The 26,285-nt window shown below is 36.7% G+C and overlaps 2 protein-coding genes across 2 annotated transcripts; one reads left to right on the top strand and one right to left on the bottom strand.

The window, feature by feature from the left end:
* The first annotated feature begins 2,883 nt into the window (after nt 1–2,883).
* Nucleotides 2,884–9,941, top strand: LOC137003764 (patched domain-containing protein 3). Its single transcript, XM_067364048.1, has 5 exons — nt 2,884–2,902; nt 4,815–5,623; nt 7,299–7,420; nt 7,521–7,666; nt 8,416–9,941. Exons 1-5 carry the CDS (start codon nt 2,884–2,886, stop codon nt 9,939–9,941), a joined length of 2,622 nt encoding a protein of 873 aa, XP_067220149.1.
* Nucleotides 9,942–11,239: 1,298 nt separating this feature from the next.
* yme1l1b (YME1-like 1b) lies at nt 11,240–24,174 on the bottom strand. The gene is made up of 18 exons (XM_067363474.1): nt 24,014–24,174; nt 22,578–22,703; nt 22,194–22,374; nt 21,400–21,492; nt 21,159–21,268; nt 19,691–19,841; nt 19,478–19,561; nt 18,326–18,499; nt 17,345–17,497; nt 17,015–17,147; nt 16,847–16,909; nt 16,579–16,691; nt 16,296–16,451; nt 16,052–16,203; nt 15,745–15,871; nt 15,465–15,538; nt 12,704–12,790; nt 11,240–12,589 (listed from the first exon to the last, which is right to left on the bottom strand). Exons 1-18 carry the CDS (start codon nt 24,044–24,046, stop codon nt 12,440–12,442), a joined length of 2,160 nt encoding a protein of 719 aa, XP_067219575.1. The 5' UTR covers nt 24,047–24,174; the 3' UTR covers nt 11,240–12,439.
* Nucleotides 24,175–26,285: the final 2,111 nt, after the last annotated feature.

Consider the following 26,285-nt stretch of genomic DNA (forward strand, 5'->3'; position numbering starts at 1 on the left):
AAATGTAATAGGACTAATAGTGTTCATATAAGAGATAGCTGGTGGAATATGGCACTTATATGTATTGATGTTCAGACTTGCTTGTTTATGCTTTTTGAAAAACAAGTGTGTGTGAGTGTCCTGGTAATCCAAGTTAAAGGTGCTCTAAGCGATCTGGGGTGGAGTAACTTCCTGTTGACATTCGAAGTGTTCTCAATCAAAACAGAGGCTAGCTAGACCCTCCCCCCTCCTCCCCCTCCCCTCCCCTCCGTGCTTCCTGAAACAGTCATGAACGCGCATTTAGAATCATTCTTGTAGAATCAATCATTGGCTGGAGCATGTTTATAGAGTGCCCCAGGGATGACCATAGCTGTCAACCCACCCGTTTTTTCCGGGTTTTTCACGTATTTTAGCTCTTTTCCCGCTGTCTTCCCGTTTTAGTATTTTCCCGTAAAATAACCCGTATTTTTACGCTCTGATTGTGTTAACTCAGAACACGCAACTTTCTGTGTCTGAGAAGTGGCTTGCACTTGACCACGGGCGACAGTCCATAAACTATAAATCCTCACGAAAACTTCAGTCAGCTCGCGTGTCAACCTGAGAGATCAGCCTCCAAATTTCTCGGTTTCTGAATGGGCGGTTTGGCTTGATTGACAAACGCTAACGTTCGGGCATGATTTATATACTATATCGACCTGTCCTAAAACGTTAGCACGCTTTGATCGATGGTTTTGAGGTCGCGTGTTTCTCCGTTCGAGAGCGCATTTTCGTTGATTGTTTACGAACGAAAGCTCACAGAAACGTTAAAATGAAAAGGGTATCATTTGAAAGAAAATATCCTAAGCTGAAAGATGATATAGAGTGACGGAATGAGGCAGCCCTTATCAAAAGTGCGGGGGTCGATTTCTGTCTTTTCAAAACTGTGGGGGTCCTGACCCCCTGTCCCCCGTGCCAACGTAATAATCGTGTAAAAAAATCCCTTTTTTTGGGGATGGATTCCGGGAAATCTCCCTTATTTTCAGTGTTCAATGTTGACAGCTATGGGGATGACGCGTTTTTGTAGGCAAAACCTGGAAGCAAGTTAGCATTTTAGGACTTCCGGTTCCAACGGCGTAAAGTCTATGGGTTTTTTTAATGGGTTGCTAAATCGCCTGAAATAAGGTCTGTGGTTAACAAAGCCTCTAAATACTTTCACGTTTTGATCTATGACATAAAACACACCAGTTATAGCCCGCTTGTGATTTTTTAAACTTTTACTGTATCTTAAAATTGGCGGTTGCTAACAAATTGCTAAAAGGGACTACTTCCTTTGGCGGGGACTTTAGACATCATCATGACAAACAGGACATTTGGACAGCATGAAAAAGTGGATAAGTATTCATACACAGCGCAGATCATAATCAGTGAGCATGTTTTTAAATAGAGTTGTTTTCTAAATAAAGTTTGAGGAAGCTTGGTGGTGACGACGTTGATCCGCGACCATGGTGTGCTGTAGTCCGTTTATAGCCTACTGTTAGCCTTTTATATCTGACGACTTTATTTAGGCTTCAAAATCTATAAATGTTGTGTTAACTTGTAAAGATTATCTTGATAGACAAAACGTGTAAGTGTCATAACCCTTTGTTAAACGCAGAGCTTATTTTCTGCGATTTTCCAAAAGTCTATGGGAAAAATGAATAGGCTTTCAGTCGAGGGAACCTGTGCGCCGCTAACTTCCGGGTTGGCCTACAAAAACGCATCATCCCTGGGGCACTCTATTATGATTCGTGGTCCAGGCTGCACCAGTTTGTTTTTATTGCTGTTTTCTGAGCTTGGTGACTACAGAGACCGCGTTTTTTTACAGTGTGTTCAGGGGACAGGCAGCTAGCGGATAGTGAGGAGATGTCTGCTGTATGTGACAAAAAATGTTTTGGCCTAAAAACGCGTGCCATCACTTGCACCTTTAAGGGGACAAAATGATCTCCTAACAAAGATGGCAATCACCTAAATCCTTTTTTTTTTTTTTGGTCCCCATGAGGAAAACAGCTTATAAAAAAACTTTTCTGTGATGTGTAGGTTTAGGGTTAGGGGATATATTATTTGGTGTGTACAGTATAAAAATCATTATGTCTATGGAAAGTCCCCATAAAACGTAGAAACCCAATGTAAGTGTGTGTGTGTGTTTACCTTTGTGAAAAATGAGTGTGCTATGTGCACTTGTAGTGCACTTCCAATCTCAAAAGTATGTTTAAAAAACTGTACTTGCAGATAATATAATATTACTGAAATAAAAGGCCACTTAAAGGGTTAGTTCACCCAAAAATGGAAATTCTGTCATTTATTACTTACCCTCATGCCGTTCCACACCCGTAAAGACCTTCGTTCATCTTCGGAACACAAATTAAGATATTTTAATTGAAATCCGATGGCTCCGTGAGGCCTGCATAGGGAGCAATGACATTTCCTCTCTCAAGATCCATAAATGTACTAAAAACATGTTTAAATCAGTTCATGTGAGTACAGTGGTTCAAGATTTCAAAACACTGCTTCTGGAAGCTTCAGAGCATAATGAATCAGTGTATCGAATCATGATTTGGATCGCATGTCAAAAAGCCAAACTGCTGAAATCACGTGACTTTGGCGCTCTGAACCGCTGATTTGACACGCTGATTCATAACGCTCCGAAGCTTCCTGAAGCAGTGTTTTGAAATCGGCCATCACTATAAGTCGTTATTTAGGGTTTTTTTTGGTGCTCCAAAAATATTCTTGTCGCTTTATAATATTGATACTGAACCACTGTGCTCACATGAACTGATTTAAATATGTTTTTAGTACCTTTATGGATCTTGAGAGAGGAAATGTCATTTCTCCCTATGCAGACCTCACGGAGCCATTGAATTTATCGAATTAATTTGTGTTCCGAAGATGAACGAAGGTCTTACGGGTGTGGAACGGCATGAGGGGGAGTAATAAATGAAAGAATTTTCATTTTTGGCTGAACTAACCCTTTAAGTGTTTTTAAATAGAGTACATTCATAACTATCTTAACACACTTGTACACGTTGCAAAAGTGTACTTTGTAATTTCGAATTAAACTTTTAAGTACATTTTAAATCATCATGTTAATATTTTGTCATGCTTTAAATAAGTACACATATTTTGATGCTTTAATAAAGTAACTGATTAGCCTATAATTTTAACTGGTGTATTATTCAATAACACATTAAAATATTATAATTTTGTATTATGCAATAAAACATTAAAAGTAAATATATTTTAAATGTACTAAACTTCATCATTACAAATGTGTAATTACATACAAGTTTCAATAGAAATTACATTCAATTTTAGTAACATAAATGTACATTCGACAGTGCACTTTCAATATAAAGATGTACTTATAATGTATTTTTGTAAAAAGCACACTTAAGTTCAACTAATTGCATTTACTATAAATTTAAACTATAATAGATTTTCATTTAATTGCAAGTATCATGCGGTTAAGTGTCAAAAAAAAAAAAACATTACATTCAGTTCACACTTAATATTCTTTTAGAGTATACTGTTTTTGTTATAAGTACTCTTTTTAAAAGTACATGGTAATGAGCGATGACCTGCTAACTCCATGCGATCAGTTTACATATACTTAAGTGTGCTTTTTTTTCACACGGGTGTGTAGTTTCTATCCACTGCAAAGCTCAGGTCATAGTGATCAAACTTCATCTCTCTCTCTCTCTCTCTCTCTCTCTCTCTCTCTCTCTCTTTCTGATGGCAAGGCTGGATTATGGACATCTGACCATTAGTGTCCCTGGACCCTACAGCACATAGTTCAGTGATTGCTACCACATCCAACCTGAACACCACAAATATAGCCTACTATTCACCATCTGCTACTTTTTGTAGACAACATTATAATAGATAAGATTCTTTACATTTCATACTAAACACAATACATTACAAATCTTTGTGTATAATATAACAAGTTGAGATACAATGTGATGTGAGGATGCATGAGACACTCTAGCTCCAGACAGTGTTTGCACTGCTCAGTGTCTGTGACTTATTCCAGGTATGACATTGCCTTATTAGCAAGGAGGTACAATGAGTCTCCTTCATCAGAGACAGCTATAATTTTAAATGCATCTGCAAACCTCAGAAAAAAAGCGACATAATCTAATGCATTTATTTGTGTGTGTACCTTTGCACACCCAATGTATTATTAAACACAGACGAATTGATTCAGGACTGATTAATTTGGTCACATCTTTGGTTAAAAACACATGCATCCTTATCTTTGTTGGCATCTATTGTTGCATGAAGAACCTTTACATGGAATTTTTCCACATCACAAAAGGATCTTTATAGCTTCCAATTATTAAAATGTTCCTCACACTAAGAAAAGGGGTTCTTTTAAGAACTGTTAACTGAAAGGTTATAACCCAAAATGGTTCTTCTGTCATTGCTGCAAAAATGCCCTTTTGGAGCCTTAATTTTTAAGAGTGTAGGTCCTAAAAGATGTGTGTACTGTGAAGTATGAAGTATCCAGCACAAAGGAAGTCTACTTTTAAGAATACTCTTTCTCAAGATCCAGTTTCTCAGAATCTTTATCCATTTTCTAAAGAGCTTTCCCATTGTCTGCTACTTCAGAGGTCCATTGTTTCATTAGGAGCTTAATTGCTCAAAATATACAGGAGGTACCTGGATCACTGCTTCAGAAAATTGTTCTCTTTCAGAAGAAGCTCAGCCTATTGATTATAGGCTTGAGAGGTAATTCTAGTGGAAATAGTAATCAAGATAACAAGACAAAGCCTCAAGAGATCATTTGTGTAAACACTGTGTTCTTTTCTGTTCTGTAGGCTATAAGAGCCCTGGAGAAATAGAACCTGCTCTTTTCATATTAGGCCTATATGTTACAGCGCACATCTCCTCGAGGCCAGATGTAGTCATGGTGTCCTACATCCCAGACTGCATTGAAAAGCCCATACGGATGTGTTTTGAACATTTCGGTAAGTTTGTAGGGCTTCACCCGTGGTGGTTTGTCACTTTACCGCTGATGGTGTCCGCAGGTCTCGGAGGAGGATTTTACTTTCTGAATGACCTGAAATCCAACGACATAGTGGAGCAGTTTACTCCAAAAAACGGCCGCGCTAAAGTGGAGAGGCGTTTCTTTCAAGAAACTTTTCCACAAATTGACTCACAGTTTTCAATTATACGATTAAACACTGATGGGGTTTTTGCATCTTTGATATTCTCCTGTCAGACAAACATACTCAGTGTTGCCGCACTAGAAGAGGTCATCCGCATCGATGGACAGGTCAGAGGAATCACCGCAACTTACGACGCACAGCAATTTTTGTTCTCGGATGTTTGCGCAAATGTGAACGGAACATGCAACTCTAATGTAATGCTTGATGTTTTAAATTATAATGCCAGCAACATTCATTTTGTCAACATAACGTATCCTGAGTACTGTCCGTCTGAGTTCAAATGTCTCCACATTGGAAATGTCATCAGTAAGGTGGAGGTGGATCACAATGGAGTTGTTCAAAGTGCCAAAGCAATGAGACTTTTCTATTATTTAAAAGAGAGCAATAAAACACTGGGAGAAGCCTGGCTTCAAGAGTTGATAGACTTGCTGTCGAATGTAACAACCTCTATAACAGAAGTAAGTACCGTGTTAAATGTTTTGGTAGTCCCTATTTGCTTGAGTCTTTGTATAACCAATGTGTTAATTCTTTAGTCATTTTAGTCACCATGTTTTAAATTTTCAACTAAATTCAATTCAAACCCACACAATTTTCTAAAATATGGAACACGTCAAATATTTTTGCATAATTACACATGAAAGTGCATAGACACCAAAAAGAAGATACAGTGGCATGAAAAAGTATGTGAACCCCTTGCAGAATCTGTGAAAATGAGAATTATTTTAATAAAATAAGAGGGATAATAAAAAATGCATGTTGTTTTTTGTTTAGTACTGTCCTGAGTAAGATATTTTACATAAAAGATGTTTGCATTTAGTTCATAAGACAAAACAATAGCTGAATTTATTAAAATAACCCCATTCATAAGTATGTGAACCATTGATTCTCAATACTGTGTGTGGTTACCTGATGATCTATGACTGTTTTTATGTTTTGTGATGGTTGTTCATGAGTCTCTTGTTTGTCCTGAGCAGTTAAACTGAGCTCTGTTCTTCAGAAAATTCCTCCAGGTCCTGGAGATTCATCAGTTTTCAAGCATTTTTGCATATTTGAACCCTTTCCAGCAGTGGCTGTATGGTTTTGAGATTCATCTTTTCACACTGAGGACAACTGAGGGACTCAAACTCAACTATTAAAAAAAGTTCAAACATTCACTGATGCTCCAGAAGGAAACATGATGCATTAAGAGCCGAGGGGTGAAAACTTTTGAATTCAAATATCAAGGTAAATTCAATTGTACTTAATTGTTCTGCTGGGAAACATGCAAGTATCTTCTGTTGGTTCCGAAGGGCAGTATTAAATGAAAAACTATGATATTTAAACAAAATAAAAAAAATTGTGACATCTTCATCCTATTCAAAAGTTTTCACACCCCACTCTTAATGCATCGTGTTTCCTTCTGGAGCATCAGTGAATGTTTGAACCTTTTTTAATAGTTGAGTTTGAGTCCCTCAGTTGTCCTCATTATGAAAACACAGATCTCAAAATCCTACAGTCACTGCTGGAAAAGGTTCAAATATGCAAAAATGCTTGAAAACTGATGAATCTACAGGAGCTGGAGGATTTTTCTGAAAAACAGAGCTCAGTTTAACAGGACAAACAAGAGACTCATGAACAACCATCACAAAAAAAAAAAAAAAAAACAACAAAAAAAAACAGTCGTGGATCATCAGGTAACCACACAGTATTGAGAATCAATGGTTCACATACTTATGAATGGGGTTATTTTAATAAATTCAGCTATTGTTTTGTCTTGTGAACTAAATGCAAACATCTTTTATGTAAAATATCTTACTCAGGAAAGTACTAAACAAAAAATAACATGCATTTTTTATTATCCCTCATTTTATTAAAATAATTCTCATTTTCACAGATTCTGCAAGGGGTTCACATACTTTTTCATGCCACTGTACTTCACACTTATGCATTGCATTGCATCATATAACATCATATAAAATCTGCAAACTTTTTATGAAATGTATATTAAATATTTATAATGAATGACAATTTGGTTTGGCCATTAACACATTTATTATGTATTTTGAGGGTTTGCATACTGTGATTCTTAGTATAGTCAATGATTTTTCAGTATATGTGACTAAATGAAAGGTTCTTAACGATGTTTCTTCTCAGGTATCCTATTTTACCTCCATGTCAAGACAACAGGAGTTTGAGAAGAGTACCCAATCTGTCACTGAACTTTTTGCAATTACTTACTTTCTTGCCATCTCATTTTCAATAATATCTTGCCTGAGGTTTGTGTATTTTATTTCATGAGCTGAAATATATTTCATAGATTGCAAGTCTTTTACTGATTCAAGCTATATGTTGTTTCATATACATTTTACTCAACAGGTTTGACAATGTGAGGAATAAAGCATGGGTGGCTTCTCTTGGAGTTTTTTCCACTGCACAAGCAGTGCTGTCCAGCTTCGGGCTGCTGTTACTCATGAATGTGCCATTTGTTATTACTGTGGCGTCTTCTCCATTCCTGATTCTTGGTAAGATACTGTGTCCACTCTGAAATCTTTATTATCTTTAGAATTTTGAACCGATTCAACCCTACATTTGGCATAGCACTAGCAATGGCAAGGTTGCAGGTTTGATGTACTAAAAAAACAGGTGTTAGTGGGGTAAGTTGTGCCACTGTGCAAGAATCTATAACATAAGGCCATAGAAATATAACTTGCGCATGTTAGAGGTAAGCTGTGTCATGTCATTGGGGGAATTTAATGAATACATGAATTACATTAGTGAAAAATAAATAAACTAACATGAAATAATGATTTAGTAATTAAGTCTTAAGTCTTATTTTTGTTGCACATTATTTGCCTTTTATATTGCACTCAAAAAAATAAAACAATATTTGACTGTGAAACAACTTTTTAACTTTTAACTTTGGTATTTTCTGCATTTGGAAGCTCACTATCACTATTTGACGACCCACTGGTATAGCTTATATCAAAATATCAGACACACTTCACCCAAACGCTACTGTTTTGAGATTTATATTTTGAGACCTGGATAGATTTTAAATGCCATATAGAACATACAACTGTATGTGATGAGTTCTAAATATATGGACATGTGACCAAAAAATGTGCTAGATTAACTGGGTGGCACATCTTACCCCACTTACTGTACATTACATTGGATAAAATGGTCCAAAGGCATAAATGCACACAGCACCACATTTCATATTCTCCATAATTGACACATTTTCATTTCAAAATGTGAAACTGTTTTTTAGGAATCGGTATCGATGACATGTTTATCATGATCTCCAGCTGGCAACGAACCAACATTCAAGACACAGTGCCAGACCGCATGGCTGATACCTACAGGGAGGCAGCCATTTCCATTACTATCACCACCCTGACTGACGTGCTAGCCTTCTACCTCAGCTACGGTAACCCCTTTGGCTCAGTTCAGTCTTTCTGTTTCTATGCGGGCACGGCCATCTTGTTCTGCTACTTCTATAACATCACTTTCTTTGGAGCTTGTCTGGCTCTGAATGGCAGAAGGGAGGGGGCGAACAGACACTGGTTAACTTGCATGAAGATCCCAGAGGAGGTCCCACCAGGACGGTCTAAAGCATACGCTGTCTGCTGTGTCGGAGGATCTTACAACCATGACACAGGAACCGAGGAAGAGCACCCAATGACATTGTTCTTCAGGAAGTACTATGGACCCTTTTTGACAACAGTTTGGAGTAAAGCAATAGTAGTTTTTATCTACTTAGTATACATTGCTGTTAGTGTTTATGGCTGCCTGCAGCTTAAGGAAGGCATTGATCTCAAGAACCTAGCACTTGATAAGTCCTACATTGTCCAATACTATGAGGCTGAGAAGACATACTTTCATTATCATGGTCCAAATGTAATGTTAGCCATCAATGGCACTTTTCCATATTGGGAGGCGAATGAACGTAATCAACTTGAGTCTTGTATTATGAAATTTCAGGAGCTGAATTCTGTCAAGAACTTATCCACATCTTGGCTTCATTCCTTCGAAAAGTATGCAGAGGATCACGGTAATAACATCAGCACAGTAGCTACATTTAAAACACATCTGTATCAGTTTTTGGACCACCATCCAATGCTCAAACAGGATGTCAACATAACCAATAATGACATAGTTGCTTCACGTCTATTTCTTCAGACAATTGTTCAAAACTCCACAGAGAAGAACATGTTGAACTCACTACGGAAGAGAGCAGAGAGCTGCCCATGTCCATTGTTGGTCTACCATCCAGCATTTATATACCACGATCAGTATACTGTAATAGGGCATATCACTCTTCAGACCGTCACGGTAGCAACCGCAGTAATGCTTGCCATCTCTCTTGTGCTGATTCCAAATCCTCTTTGCGCCTTGTGGGTGGCCTTTGCAATCGCTTCAGTTATTTTGGGAGTCACTGGCTTCATGGCACTGCTAAACATTAGCCTTGATTCAATCTCCATGATAAACTTGGTCATTAGCATCGGCTTCTCCGTGGACTTCTCTGCTCATATCTCCTATACGTTTGTGTCCAGCACTAAGCCCGCTGTGAACGAGAGAGTTGTGGAGGCACTGACGCACCTGGGCTACCCCATACTTCAAGGGGCTCTTTCCACAATTGTGGGTGTGGTGGTACTTTCAGCTTCCAGTAGCTACATATTTAGAACCCTCTTCACCATTGTGATGCTAGTCATTACTTTTGGGCTGCTTCATGGTATTGCTTTCATTCCAGTATTTCTTACTTTTTTTGGATTTTGCCACAAGTTGCAGCACTGAAATTAAATATTAAACTAATTTTCTTCAAATATCCTCTCAAATTTTTAATTTAATTGTCAAATTATCATTTTACTGGATATAAAAAAAGAAAAAAAACATGATTATGCTTATTTGAAAATTACTTTTAAAGATCTTAAAAGCATGTTCCAACTATAGGAAGAAAGTGATTCCATCCATCATAAATGTACTCCACTCGGCTCTGGGGGTTAATAAAGGCCTTCTGAAGTGAAGCAATGCATTTGTGTAAAAAAATATCCATATTTAACAAGTTATTAAGTAAAATATCCAGCTTCCACCAGATCGCCTTCCGTATTCAACGTACGAAGAAAGTGTAAAACTCTTGCAGTTCAAAAAGCTTACACCTTCCCTTTTCAACTTACGGACGCAATGCCAGTTTACACTTTCTTTGTAACTTGAATATGGAAGGCGGTCTGGGGGAAGCTAGATATTTTAATATTTACTTACTATTTTACTTTTTTTATTATTTTACTTTTTACACAAACGCATCGCTTTGCTTCAGAAGGCCTTTGTTAACCCCCCAGAGCCATGTGTACAACACGTTTATGATGGATGGATGTGGATGGAAGTACTTTCTTTAGCTCATACTCATGAACCCTGTTTACTGCCATTATAAAGCTTGGATGCGTCAGGATATTTATAATATTGTGTTCACCAGTAAGAAGAAAGTCATATACACCTCTGATGGCTTGAGGGTGAGTAAAGCTTGGGGATATTTTCATTTTAAAGTGAACTAGTCCTTTAACAAGTGTGTTTTCTAGACCTGGAAAAGCTATTTAAATTAAGAAAAACTTAAGTCATGGAAATTTGAAATGATAAAGATTTTTTCTAGTTATGTCAAGCTCCAAAATATTTTATTGGGTAGAATCTGCTCATAAATTGCAATTTGTTATGTAAAAAAAAACAAAAAACAAAAGCAGACTGTCATTAAATAAGATGTACCAGAAAATATATTGGCTTACATAAGGGACCTTCATTTGTCTCAGACAATTTGGGGGGCTTGGAGCCAAAAGGTTGAGAAATCCTGAGGATTCTAGAGGCTCTTTTAATTTGGCCAATAGGCAACCAGTAAGCCAGTTAGCAACATACCTAACATAAAACAAAACAAACAAACAAACAAACTACCTAGTAGCAATATACTATATTGTGGTACCAACCTTTGCATCACTCGCACATTCTTCAGAAAATAAACCTAGTTTGCATTTGTTTGTTTGTGTAAATGTACAATGTTCTTGAAATGCAGAGGTTGTCATAGTACATGAAAATAACAGTTTTGCAGAGTTTTATGGTTTCCTTTATTCAGTTCAGCTCCCGTTTATTACTAAATGCGGAATCGCATCAACGGAAAAATAAGTGTAAATTACAAACCAGGCAAAAATTAGACAAATCAATTTATACACTTATATACAATCATACAATGTTTTCGTTTTCAGCTTTATTGATTATAAATATATACTGTATGTACACAACTAAAATGAGCTTGGGTAAAAGGCAAACATACATGGAGGCAAGGTAAACTCAAAGATGTCGAGTTGCTGTACATAAATAAATAATATGTAGAATAAAGCTGAATAAACCCAATGTAACCATGGAAATGAACATTAAACATTAAATCTGAAAGAATATTACATTTCGGTCTTCCTTTTGTTTTATAATTGGCGTGTATAATCAAATGGATGGAAGACAAGGAGCATTTAAACATGGATCATGATATTGCAGATGGTTTAAATAGTCTTGTGTAGTTCATAAAAGTGCAGAAACAGAGCAAGAACTACAGGAGTTCATTGATCACTGGACCACTGGGAAGTTGATCTAGGAAACATCTTGTCAGAAAGGTTATCTAATAACATACTGGGGTTCTGAAGTATAAACAAACTGTGACTAAATGTACTCTGAAGCAGCATTGTTCACAAGCAGATATGATATGCATCACATAAACAAACAAAACAAATAAACAAACAAACAAACATGTTCCAGTACCAAAGTGCTTCGAAACATTCCACAATCCCTCAGTAAGAAAATACATCCCCTTACATTTCTCAAAGGCCACCATGAAACATATACTTAGCCTGGCTCAGACAACTGGTTCAAAAATGGTGAACAGTGATTTGTTCCTGACTTTACAGTAAACTGGACTTCACCTTACAGCTCAAGGATTTATTCTAAATCAGCTTCTGCTCCACTACAAATAAGGCAGAACCTATAGTTAATGGTACAGAAAAACACTGACATAGATACTAAATTAGTTGAATTCTCACATGAACAATTTCTTTGGAAAGAAAAATCCCAAGGAGGAGTTTGTGTTACACCTTCCTTATTAGCATGTAAAATTGAAACTAATTTCAGAGATCTGGCTCAAAAAACAATACAATTTTAGCAATGGGGAGAGTAGGCCTACCAAGCTCTTGGTTGCATATGTACATTCATGTCTTTTAGGGTTCCATTGTCCTTTCCCTGCAGCCTGGTGGTCCTGGTGACCTTCATCTGCCGTGACCATCTAATGTCTTTCCCTCCAAGACCAACTGGATCTCTTTGGCATCCAACGTCTCATACCGCAGTAAAGCCTCGGCTAGATTTTTGTGCTCTTTAGCACGGTACTTTAAGATCACTTTAGCACGCTCGTAGGAATCCTAGGAGCAAGCAAACAAAAGTGTCAAAAACTCTGGAAAAATTGGTAGTCTGAATGCAATGTTTCATTACTGATTTGTTAATAGAGGAGAGAGTTGGATCAGGACAGAGTTTACCCTCAGAAGTATCCTGACTTCATGTTCAATGGCTGCCTGTGTTTCTGGGCTCTGCTTGGTGAGGTCAGCATATGTCATGACACCCAACTATTACACAAGGGATGAAGTCCAACAAGTAGCATTACATTAACATGTTTCTGAGCTATAAATGAAATGCTCAAACACAAGTTTTAAGACTAGGGTTCTGCAGAAAGTCCTAGGGTTGGGTAGGTTGGTTGCTAAGGGGTCCGTTGAAAAAACAAGAATGTAAATAACATTGTTATTTAACAATTTTTACCATTTCATTCTGCTTTATGAAGACTGGTGGGAAATCATGAGATTAATCACAACAATTTATTCTATTTTAGACAGACAAGAACAGATACTATTTTAACCATTTCTTTTAATTTTAGTACAGTGATAATATAAACGCCTATTATATAATTTAATTATAAAGCACAGCAAAATACAAAAAAATGGGTAAAACATACAATTTGATGATGCTTTCAACTGTACTATAGTACTGTATTAGATATATGTATTATACTATTATAGTACTGTAATACTGTATTACAGTATTATATAAAAAATACTAGCTTACAATAGAGTAGAGCTGCATGATTCTACATAAATTGAGAATCAATTTTTTTATTTAAAGGGGTCATGAATTGAGAAATCAACTTTTCCTTGAGCCTTTGATATGTAAGAGGTCATCATACTATAAGAATATCCTGTAAGTTTCAGAACTAAAACTTCCTTGTTAGTCCAATAAAAGCTTTTATTGACACAAGGCCCATCAAATGACTGATCCTGGAATGTACCTATCTATGAGGTAAAACGCAGCCTCCTTAGAAGAAATCAACGCCTACTTTATCATTGCAACATTGGCCCCGCCCACTGGTGTGTTAGTGAGATGAGGAGGAGAGAATAGTGATACAGGACAAAAATAACATTACCTTTCAAAGGATCCTAATTTCAGGAATATGGTTATTTTCAACAATGAATGTCTCTGTTGAACTATTTTTATCACGATTTCATTATTTGTGGATTCTTTGGAAAATCAAATCGCATTTCGGCACAGGCTTTGCAAACAGACTTTTACGCTATGGAATTGACAGTAATGCAACAACATGTAAGTTGATCTGATCTGTAATGATTCATGTACAGTCAGATGTTCTTTCTTTGAGAGTCAGTAAACCATACCAGTGACTAAACAAGCAACTTCACAATGTTTCTCTTAGTAGGATGAAAATAATTAAAAAGATATGTAAAGAAAACAATCAATCAAAGAATGCTCCCTTTGCAATCAAACAGCATGCGCTGGAGCTGTCAATCAAACAGCATGAGTCTATCAGTGTCAGTGAAATTATGACAATTTTTGATGTAAAAAGCATATTAACATTATAAGTGCATCCCAGGAAATATTCTAAAACCATAAAATAATGCAGTTCATGACCCCTTTAAAATAGAAAAATCATGATTCGCCCATGATTCTAAATAGACAACTAAACAAAATAACATGTAATTTACTAGGCAAAATATTAATTGCTGTGGTCTATTCAAAAACAAAATTAGTTTTTACTATATTAATTTGAATTGTAAAAAAAAAAAAAAAAAAAAGTTTGAATGAATGATTGAATGACTCATGACTCAATGATTCATAAAGACTTCAACTGCATCTGAAATCGCATACTTCCCTACTATACAGTAGGTAAGGATAAATGCAAGGATATGACAAAAGAAGTATGTCCGAATTCACAGTAGGCAAAAAGTACCCGGATGGCCTACTTCTTCAGGCAAGATTCTGAAGTGTGGACAATTTACTATCCCACGAGGCCACGGTAGAAGATTTGTGAATGGCAGTAAAGCGACATAACTGAGTTGGGTAAGTCACATGATAATGACAGCATGGAGGATGTAGTATGTCTGAATTACCTTCATACTACACACATTCATACTGTATAGAGTGCTTTTTTTTTTTGCAGTCGTGAAGTAATTACTTATTCGAAATAAGTTCCTACTCAACAGAGTATGTGAGTTTGGATGCAGCCTTCACTTATTTCCGTACTGGACGAATCAAAGTTTTTGAACGAATGTCTTGAATGAATGATTTGATTGAATTTAATGACTAATACTAATACTTGTCCCCACCTACTGGTTTAACAATGTAATTGATATAATCTTTATTAGAAGCGTCATGTTTCTTTCTTTTATTTTGATCACTATTGTAGACAGTGTTTATATCCAAACTATAAACTTGTATTCCAGCACTTCTGTGATAATATAAATTATTGTAAGACAGAAATAATGATACTACGTGGTTGAAAAGCCTGTTTGTGAAATCAGGATTGTACTGGTCAAAGGTTTAACAGACACAGGCGAATCGTTGTCATTTGGGAATAGGTTTGTGTGGCTGTTTGAATCAAGATCACGATCGTTTAATTATGCTGCTCTATAAAGTTTATTTTTTTCTTTTTTTTTCTCTCTCCTTTTGATGGATTCTGGCAATAGAAACTTATCCATAAAGGCTACATGTTAGGCTGCCTTGGAGTTTGTGTCAAATGGACAAATCTTTGACAGCAGCATATTATCACTTACATAAACTAGAAGATTTTGGAACAGAGGTATTAAAAATTTGAATTCTGGTCTGTATTGTCTACATATGACTAGTTTTCCAAAATTGCTGCCTCTTTTATCATTTATTAACTATACATGCAAAGTCTGGCTTGAGGGCAGAAACCATATTTCAGTACCCAGAGATGATCAGATAAATAAGACAAACCTTTTCACTCATTCCAAATCTGGTCACCATCATTTTTGCTATTTTTGTAGCACTGTCAAAATCACTTGATGCTCCTATGTGAAAACAACAAAACATTACACAGATAAAACAAACAGAAATAAGAAACAAGCATCATTTTGGCTATTCATGCTGTGTCCTTTTACATATTTGCATATTATGAAGTACAATAAATATTCCATATACTTATATCCGGGTCACTCAAATGCAATCAATAATTAAATTACACCACAATACCTGAGCAAACAGTACTACTACCTACCAGTAGTTATATATTCACTGCCAAAAATGAGCTCCTCAGCCACTCGGCCGCCCATGCTGACGTCCATCTGAGCCAGAAGCTGAGCCCGAGTTTCACTCCAGCGGTCATTCTCTGGAAGCATGGACACCTACAGAGAAGAGGAAAAACTGGACCTAAATTAAGGTAGACTAAACTGAGATGTCCCATTAACTTAAATCTCAGAGCTCATATCTCCAAGAAAAGTTCAACTCATAGGTGAACACATAAGGCCTCTCAAGCTTTAGATTTTGATGAAGAACACAATGATGATGAAAACGTGTGTACTCACGTGACCCAAAGTGGGGCCTCTCGGCATAATGGTGGCTTTATTTATGGGCATGGCGTCTTTTGTGTAGTATGCAATAATTGCATGGCCTGACTCATGGTATGCTGTGATTTCTTTATTCTTCTGATCAATCTCTGCACTCTTGCGTTCTGGGCCTGTGGAGGGAGAAAGTGAATGAAAACTCAAGGTATTCATTCATCTTCAGCAAAGTTTGCTTTATCATGCAAAGTGAGTTTGAGCCACTTACCCATCAGTATTTTGTCCTTAGCAAACTCCAGCTCCTTCATGGTCACCATGTCTTTACCGTCCACAGCGGCCCTAAGTGCAGCCTGATTAACAAGATTCTCCAGCTCGGCACCAGAGAACCCCACCGTTCCTCTAGCAATGACGTCTGCCTGCACAGCTAATATCCAGAAAATACAATAATGAACAACTACATTACTTACTGTATAACTTATTTACTTTAAAACATTAACAGTTTAGAATCTTGTGTGTAAATTTAAGAAATGAGTATTTAACAAGCCACTCACCAGAGTCTACTTTAATTTTTTTAAGGTACCACTTGAGGATTTCAGTGCGGCCCTTCACATCTGGTCTGGGGACAGTGACCTGCATATCAAAACGGCCTGGCCGGATCAGAGCACTGGGGAAAAAGACAGCGTTCAGATCCTCTGACCAATCAGCAACATTATATATATAAAAAAAAAAAAAACAACAACAAACTCAAACATGTATATATTATTATGTATCGCAAACCAAGCATTTAGTCTTTAGATGTTTGAAAATTAATATACACACGTATCCAAAGCTTCAGGGAAGTTTGTTGCTCCAATTATGATGACGCCTTCATTTGGCTTAAACCTGCAGATGTTAAACACCAAAGACCAAAGATCAGTGAAGGCATATCACAAAGTTTCCACTCAAACACAGAGTACAGTCATAAGTTCTTAAAGTTGCATGGCTCACCCATCCATCTCTGCTAAAAGCTGATTGATTGTCTGTCTAGAATAGGGGTGCATGGGAGACTCAATCCTCTTTCCTCCAACACTATCCAGCTCATCAATGAAGATAACACAAGGAGCATTAGCTTTAGCTTCCCCTAGAGGACAAATACAGGAGAATTGCTTCAACATGTGTAGCATTCATACAAACATTAATTCACCAGTTAGGCATAAGAGTGTGATTTTGGCTACTTTCACATTCACAGAACTCAGAATCAGGCACAAAGTATGATCTATATGATCTATAAACAATCATTCTGGAATTAGAGTGGCACTATGTATGCTAGGCACTCACTGAAAAGGTTTCTGATTCGACTGGCACCAACACCAACAAACATCTCATCAAACTCGGAGCCAGATGCGTAGTAGAATGGCACATCTGCCTCACCAGCCACAGCACGGGCCAACAGGGTCTTTCCTGTACCCGGAGGCCCAACCAGCAAGATTCCTGGAAAAACACACACACACACACACAAGTAAATGTAAAGATAAAGCTGCCAAATAGAATCAGTGTGGAATTTTGCTCAGAATTATACACTTGATTTGACTTTATTCTATATAAATCACTGATACTTTTCAAGGTCACTAATATGAATGAAAACTTTCCACTTAATGTAAAATAATGAACTATATTGGAAAATTAACATTGACTTAAAGGATTAGTTCACTTTCAAATGAAAATATTAGACAGAGCCGTAGTTCACTGATAAGCCACGCAATATAGTGTTCAATATTGACGCCGATTCATATCGATATTGAACGCGATATTGCGTGGCTTATCAGTGAACTACGGCTCTGTCTATTAAATGCCGCTTCATTTGAAAGCAGGTGATGGCGATTTGGCGGTAATCAGGGAACCGGCTTTACTGACAAAAGCATTCGATATATCGCCCAGCCCTAATTTCTCCAAATGCGTTCATCAGAAAGAAGAAAGTCATATATACCTAGGATGGCTTGAGGGTGAGTAAAGCTTGGGCTAATTTTCAGTTGAAAGTGAACTAATCATTTAAAGCATGTGAATATTTTGTAATTATTAATAATATGAATTAAAATACATAAAAATAGCAAAGCTTAGTGGACGAGTCATTTTTATTTTTTTTTATTGTCCTTTTCAAAGCTTGACAGGCATGTTCGTTATGAACTACAACTAGATGGATACTCCCTTGGATACAGGTTTGACACAACCTGAAGGCAAGTAAACAAATGTAGAATTTGAATTTAACTATTAATTTAAATGGATCTGGCTTGAAGCCTTTCTGCAAATGTGTGTTCTTGCCTTTAGGCAGTTTTCCTCCCAAAACAGTGAACTTCTGAGGGTTCCGAAGAAACTCCACCACCTCCTGCAGCTCATTTTTGGCCTCCTCCACACCCTTCACATGCTCGAAGGTGACGTTCTTCATCTGGACAGGGTCCACTGCTGAGTCCAGGCCTGATGTGGTTCGGAATCGCACTGTCCGGAACGGTTAAATTATAGTTCACACTCCAAACACACACAAAGCACTACACGAAGCATTCCCAAGGGCACAAATGGGGCAAGCCAGCCAACTAAGCATTATTAACAGTTTTAAATCCAAGCCAAAACTTGAAACCTTTCACAAATTATTCAGATTTTATATTCAAACAACTGGCAGACATGACACACATGACATTAATCTATCCACTTAAGTCTTGATGTATTGAATACCGTTTCCGGGTTCAAGCCTCCACTCCATTTCAATTAAGAACAATATCTCAAGAGTCATTACGATCACTATTTATTTATAGCACACATTTAAGCTAAGCTTTTATAAATGTATATTGTACACTACAGTCTCTGGGCTCATGGCGTCCCAGACACCAATATTTAAACGATTCATAAAAGATGAATCATTGTCTGGCCATCTGAGATTTTGGTATAGAGATAAAGGTTAGGAATAGGATCATGTTTTTTTGTTGTTGTATTACAGCACACCGAAAGTGTATTTTAGCACCATTTTTTTGTTTGCTTTCGGCATCTGATAGAGCGTTTGGACTTGGAAACAATGTCAGACTTAAATGGATACACAACTAAGGCTGGAATACACAACATGACTTAAAATCTGACATGACGGATTTTAAAACACTAGGCATTCATACACTTGTCGACTTTGTAAATGGTTACAGAGAAAAACTGGGCATCATACACTAAATGGCTGAGGATCACAAAATACCAGGAGATGAATGAAAACAAAATCGGTTAAACATATATGACATGACTGATATCCTAAAAACTGGATGGAGTCTGTACTCATCATAAACTATTTGATTTTCTGCAAAATCTGTCAACTCTGACTGCCCAAAATTGACACATCCAGACTGCAAATCAGGGCAAAAGTCTGTTGTGTAGTGTATTTCAGCCTTTAGTTAAAGAGACAAATCAAACATGCAGAAGTTTCTTTGGAACATTTACCTGATAAGAAAGGTGTTTTTGAGAGTCCATACAAGCCCAACAGCAAAAGCACCAATAGTATCAGTCGCATCCTCCTTAGTGATTCTATTGAAGATGATGACATATGTTTTAATACAATAATAAAATGAGAAAGGATACAACCATATATCAAGTTGAAAACCTTCCATCATTCATTCACAATTCATAATTTGATGTTAATCTAAGAGGACATGCCTTGGGTTTTCTGTGTTAGGGCTTGAGCTTTGAGGAAGCCCTCGGCAAAACCAGTCTTAAAAGCATCATGCTGACCATCAGGAATATTTTTGTTTTTAAGGAGCTTGTCCAGAGTTTCAACATCTGGCCCTTTGTCTCGTGTGAGGAGACCCTAAAGGACAAAAATATAAAGAACATTGTAATACCAATATAAACTCCTCTAATATTAACAAGACATTTACAAAGTAGTGAAAACATACTAAAGCATAATTCTTAAAGGAATAACAATAAAAAATGTCATCATTTACTCATCCTCATGCCATTCCAAACCTGTATGACTTCTATTATAATTTCTATTGTGGAAATCAAAAAGGAGGGCTTTTAAATATGGTTTGCATGCAATTAAGAAAACGGCTTGTGCAAAAAGTATAGTTCTGAAACATCATGTAAATGTGAACACTGTTTTTCTTTATGCTGTTTAGGTGAGTAAAAGGGTTAGTTCACCCAAAAATGAAAATAATGTCATTAATTACTCCCCCTCATGTTGTTTCACACCCGTAAGATCTTTGTTAATCTTCGGAACACAAATTAAGATATTTTTGTTGAAATCCGATGGCTCAGTGAGGCCTGCATAGCCAGCAATGACATTTCCTCTCTCAAGATCCATAAAGGTACTAAAAACATATTTAAATCAGTTCATGCGAGTACAGTGGTTCAATATTAATATTATAAAGCGGCAAGAATATTTTTTGTGCACCAAAAAAAAAAAAAAAAAAAGACTTATATAGTGATGGCCGATTTAAAAACACTGCTTCATGAAGCTTCAGAGCGTTATGAATCTTTTGTGTCGAAACAGCGATTTGGAGCACCAAAGTCATGTGATTTCAGCAGATTGGCGGTTTGACACGTGATCAGAATCATGATTCGACACAAAAGATTCATAACGCTCCGAAGCTTAATGAAGCAGTGTTTTGAAATAGGCCATCACTATACAAGTCATTATTTTTTTGGCGCACCAAAAATATTCTTGTTGCTTTACAATATTAACATTGAACCACTGTACTCACATGAACTGATTTAAATATATTTTAGTACATTAATGCATCTTGAGAGAGAAAATGTCATTGCTCCCTATGCAGGCCTCACTGAGCCATCGGATTTCAACAAACATATCTTGATTTGTGTTCTGAAGATGAACAAAGGTCTTATGGGTGTGGAACGGCATGAGGGTAAGTAACAAATTACATTATTTTCATTTTTTGGGTGAACTAACCCTTTAAGACATCTAGGTTTCTACTTGGAATGAGTCTCATGTGGTCATATAATTGAAATATCTTGATTAAGTTGAAGAAAAAGTCATACATTTTTGGAAGGATATAAGGGAGAGAACATCATGACCATTTAAATTTTTGGGTGCATCTCTTTATGTAAATAAACACATTAGGCTAATATCATTCAAAAGGAAGCACTGTATTACTGTGTGGGTGACCTTCATAAATGATGGCGTAAATCCCTCAGGCTCCGCTGAACTGTCAAAGCCTCCCTGCAGACGCCGTGTTTTGGACTTCAGAGTTTTAAAGCCTCGATTTGGGACCAACACTAGAAAAAACAATTACAATTTGATGAACATTGGCGACCAACACAGATCATATTTTTTAGTAATGATGTGACAACATTTAATAATGATGTGACAATGATGTGACAACTGAATAATAAACTGTACACTTTACATGGCAAATATTTGAGGTCTGTACATAGCGTTTGGAGAGGTGACTTGTTTTGCCTGGAGAAGACAGGAGAGACACCACCCATTCTGGAAAACCCTGAATAAGAGAGAAAAAAATGTAACTGTTTATTCATCATATGTGGTTTATTTAGTGTTAGAACATGAGAAAGCTGAACAATTAAATAAATATTCAAGCTTTTAATTACAGCTCAAACAATGAGTTATGAACAATGAAAACTTTTCTATTTATGTTTGAAAGCAAATGAGCATTATAACCAATAACAGACATGTCTGTTTAGTGCATGAATGCAATGGCAAATATTTGGTAAGGTATTTGGTAAGTGTCAAGATGAAACCCCAAAACAAATTTTTTGAGATGTTAACTGATATGCACAGGTTACACATCACTGTAAACAATAACATCACTCATGTGAATATGGTGGTCAAACAACACCTATTTTGTTTTAGTTAAGCAAGTAGTTTAAGTAACATAATAGTGGCGGCCCGCTTCAGATTTAAGAGGTTAAGTTTTAATCACTCTGATTCACCAATGTGTGTTTTATGATTGACTTTTCAGTCTGGCACAGGAAAAAGCTGAAGAGCACTGAAGAAACAGAAACCTTTGCAAGGAACTTTTTCATATTATAACATGATGGAGTCAAAATACAAAACTGTAGTAATTTCGACTATATGAAATTGATAAAAGATTACAAAATAAGAGAAAATCAACAAAGCTTATGAATTATGTGTTTGGCTCAGGTATCAAGAAAGTGAAGAAAAAATCCTTTTGTGTCTCACCATGTTTGTTGTGAAAGAAAGAATCTGAGGAGAGATGGGAAGTCCTCCAGATATTTGGCTCAGTCCTCAGTTGTGAGTTCAAGTCCTGCTGAGAAACACAGGGAAGAAGCTTCTCCACCAGTGCATCTAGCTGACCGACTCCTAGATCTGTCAGACCCAAATCCCTGAGCGTCAGTGACGGCTTCCCAGCACAACACCAGACATGCAGAATTCAAAGAGGAAAAACACTGTTAAGCTTCAGAACTTCATTTAAAAGCAGCTAAAATTCAACTGATCCATTTTATGGACACATTTCCATAAACCAGAAGGAACAGAGGGAAATCATCAAAAACGTACACATGTACAATATTTTTTGTAATTAATTATGCCATTAAATGTAATTACCTCTGTGCTATTCAGATCTTGTTCTGGCGTGTTCTCTCTGTGTTTGTGATTGACTGAAGTATTGCTGCTCAATGAACCCGTCAGAGAGTGCAGGGCATTGATGAGGTGACTCAGCTGGACTGTTACCTGAGGGGACGACAACAAAACCAAAGCATTTCTTCTTTAATGTCCTGAGAAATAAATATATATATATATATATATATATATATATATATATATATATATATATATATATATATATATATTTTTTTTTTTTTTTTTTTTTTAAATTAAAAACATTATTTATATATGTTAGGAAAACATCATAACTGTCCAGCACGCTTTTAATTAACATACTTTTAAGATGATGTTTATAAGTTTAAATTTGATAGTTTTACCCTTGACTCAGACCAGGGTAAAGTTTCAATCTCAAAATATGAAATTCTGTGATGAATATTACACCTATGGTGATTTAAACCAGTGTTATTTTAGTATTTGTTTTAGTTTTTTAAATAGCTTTTTTTTTTTATATTTTTAGTAATTTATTTCTAATATTGATATTTATGTTTAAATTATTTTATTTCAGTTTTAGTTATTAATTTCCAGTTAATCATTTTAGTGATTCAACTTAAATTTATTTCATTTTATTGCCAATTTTACTAATTTTCATTTAGCTTAAGTTTTTCAACTAATATTTCTATTTTACTTAATTTCAGCTTTATTTCAGTAAACAGAAATGTTTTTAAGTTTTAATTAACAACAACAACAACAACCCTGAGTTCACATACACTTGTGAAAGTTTTATCCAAAGCTAGTGTGCTCAAGGCAACAGCATCAGAACTGAGTGGAATAACTGTAAAGTATAAAACATAACGTTATATGAGATGTGTTGGTGAACAAGTCCTTTCCTATAAAACTGTATTTAAAATAAATGTTAAACTGTAAATAATATATTATTTTAAAAATATTATTTAACTAATTTAGGATAGCTATGATATTATTCTTAGCAAGATGTTATTTAAATTTAAGTCGGCTATGAAAACGTCGTTTCCACAACTGAAATTATTAAACATAATAATTATATAATTAAACTAATTTGAGACTCATTTTGGTGGATTAAATGTTCATGACTTTTCATTGAAAAAACAAACAAAAAAACACAACCACACTTCTGCTGTAATGTATGGTTATACACAGTTGTCAAAGCAAACCAATGTTTTTACAAGCAGGTGTTTAATAAACACGACCTATCAATAACACTGTAATCTAGTCAGATACAACAACGACTGAACTAATAACATAAGAAGACATGATGTTGACTTTTCAACATGAGGCTCGAAAACTATTTCTCAAATCTTCAGATTAAATACAGACTGTTCTGTTGAATGTGCTAGCTAACCAGCTAGCATGCGTACATGGAAAGTTATAAAACCAGCTGTCTTAAACAGATTTTATACCTGTGGCTGCAGGGAAGTAGAAAGAGAAAACATTTCCGATTAGCTGATGACAAACTCTTTTGGACAACGGAGTTTAATGATTTGGAGTTACATATAATGTCCTCCACCGGTGTCCTCTTTCGTTCAAGTAGCTTCGCTAAAACTGCGAAGACTCGTTTACAAAACAGCCTACAACATCCGGAATAGAGGATGACAAAATAAAAGTCCTTAACTGTTGAGTTGCCTACTATCCTGTTGCCTGTCTTCATAATTTACTCATCTTCAAATCTCTATGAATTCCTTCTTCTGCAGAATTAATATTGGGGTTGAGTTTAATGTTAATTTAGAATATACATTTGTTCATGCTTTGCTTTTAATAATGCTACATCAGTTTATTTTAATAATGAATTAGGCCTTTTTAAGTAGTGTACCACCACTATAATATTTAGTGGATTGTTACACTATTATATTAAATTAAATGAATTTGCCAACGAATTAATTAATATCTAACAGACGCCTAATGTGTTTGGATATACAACCATAAACTCTCAATTTAGAAATAGTAACAGTATTCACAAATCATGCTGACATTGTATACTTGTGTCTTTTATTTGGGTAAAATTCATTGATTACAATCACAAAGAAGTAGAAGTATAATATCATTATAGTATTTATATTAACATACATTTCTTTGTTTTTGATCAACAGTTATTTCCAGAGACATTACAGAGTAAATGATCATTAATATGAAAATGAACTGATTTTTGTCATGATCCTGATGAAAAGCTTAGCTGGCTATTACTACCAGTTTTGAGGGAGTCGGATATTTTAAGGGCTGTCTCAGTTGCAAAATCCTTCCAGAGAACTGAAACAGTTTCTCCATAAAAAGTCCCACAATCCGTGAAAACCAGGGAGTATCGATGCTCACTACATTGCCTTAATGGAAATTCTGAAGCATGAAACATAGAAGTAGTTAAGGCCACCTAATATAAAGTGGGACAAGCTGATAATCTGAATCAGGTATGTTAAATAAGGGAGACATACAAAATGTGCAGAGCAGTAGGTCCCAAGGACAGGAGTTGAGAACCACTGGATTAAAGTACATTTAACTGTGTGAAAACAGCATTAGACCTTTGTGGAAAAAGCTGTTGGACACTGAAATAGACATCATTGCAGACGCACAGATGTCTGCAATGAAGACTCTGCTGGACCAAGCCCAAGAGGAGGCCATACCTCTAGTGGAGTGGGCCCTCACACATAAGGGGCACAACAAGTCCAACGCTATCGCGCTATCGCAGCCACGATCCATCTGGAAAGTCTATGCTTTGAAACCATCAGCACTTTAGTGTGGCCTCTGAAGCTGACAAACAGCTGCTTTGATTGCTGAAACTGGCTAGAGCGCTCAATATACACTCTGAGAGCCCTTACAGAAAAGAGTGGATAAGGCTCGTCTTCCACGAGTGGAAGAGCTAACAGCGCAATCATCTGCGTTCTAAATGGGGTAGAAAGCACTTTCGGCACATAACCTTTTCTCATCATATAAGGATAACTTTACTGTCATTAGGGCTGAACTCCAGGCAGGAAGGTTCCACAGACAAAGCCTGCAGGTCTCCAACTCACTTGACTGATGCTAAAGCCAACAGCAGAGCAGTCTTGAGTGAGAGGGACTGAAGGTCAGCTGACTCGAGCAGCTCAAAGGGAGGGCCTCGAAGAGGCAAGGATGGGAAGGATTCAACCTCCTAGCCCTCTGAGAAACTTAATGACCAGGTTGTGTTTCCCAGTCGATTGTCCACACATCGGAACGTGATTCGTCACAATGGCTGACACATACACCTTGAGTGTGGAGGCGACATGTCCAAGATCCTGCAGTTCCCGCAGGAACATGAAAACTGACACAATTTTACAATAAGAGGAGTCTAAATTCCAAGCTGAACACCTACTAGTGAACTTAGACCATTTCTGGGCATAAAGGCACCTCGTGGAGGGGACCCTTGCCTCTGAGATCGTTCTCATACCCATTGGGGGAAGCCTGATGGCTCCTGACGAGGGGCCATACATGCAGGTCCCATTACACTGGACAGGGATGCCAAATTGCACCCCTTGCATGAGAGAGGAGGTCTCTCCTCAACGGTATGGGCCATGGAGACAGCAGCTGCATCAATTCTGGGAGACCAAGACCAAGACTGGTTTTGCCAACGTGGCGCCATCAGAAGGACTGAATGTTTCTCTTCCCTAATCCACCTGAGGAGCTGTGGGAGCAAGCCTACAGGATGGAAGGCATAAAGGCACAGGC

The sequence above is a fragment of the Chanodichthys erythropterus genome, chromosome 16, assembly GCF_024489055.1.
Source record: "Chanodichthys erythropterus isolate Z2021 chromosome 16, ASM2448905v1, whole genome shotgun sequence".
NCBI lineage: Eukaryota > Metazoa > Chordata > Actinopteri > Cypriniformes > Xenocyprididae > Chanodichthys > Chanodichthys erythropterus.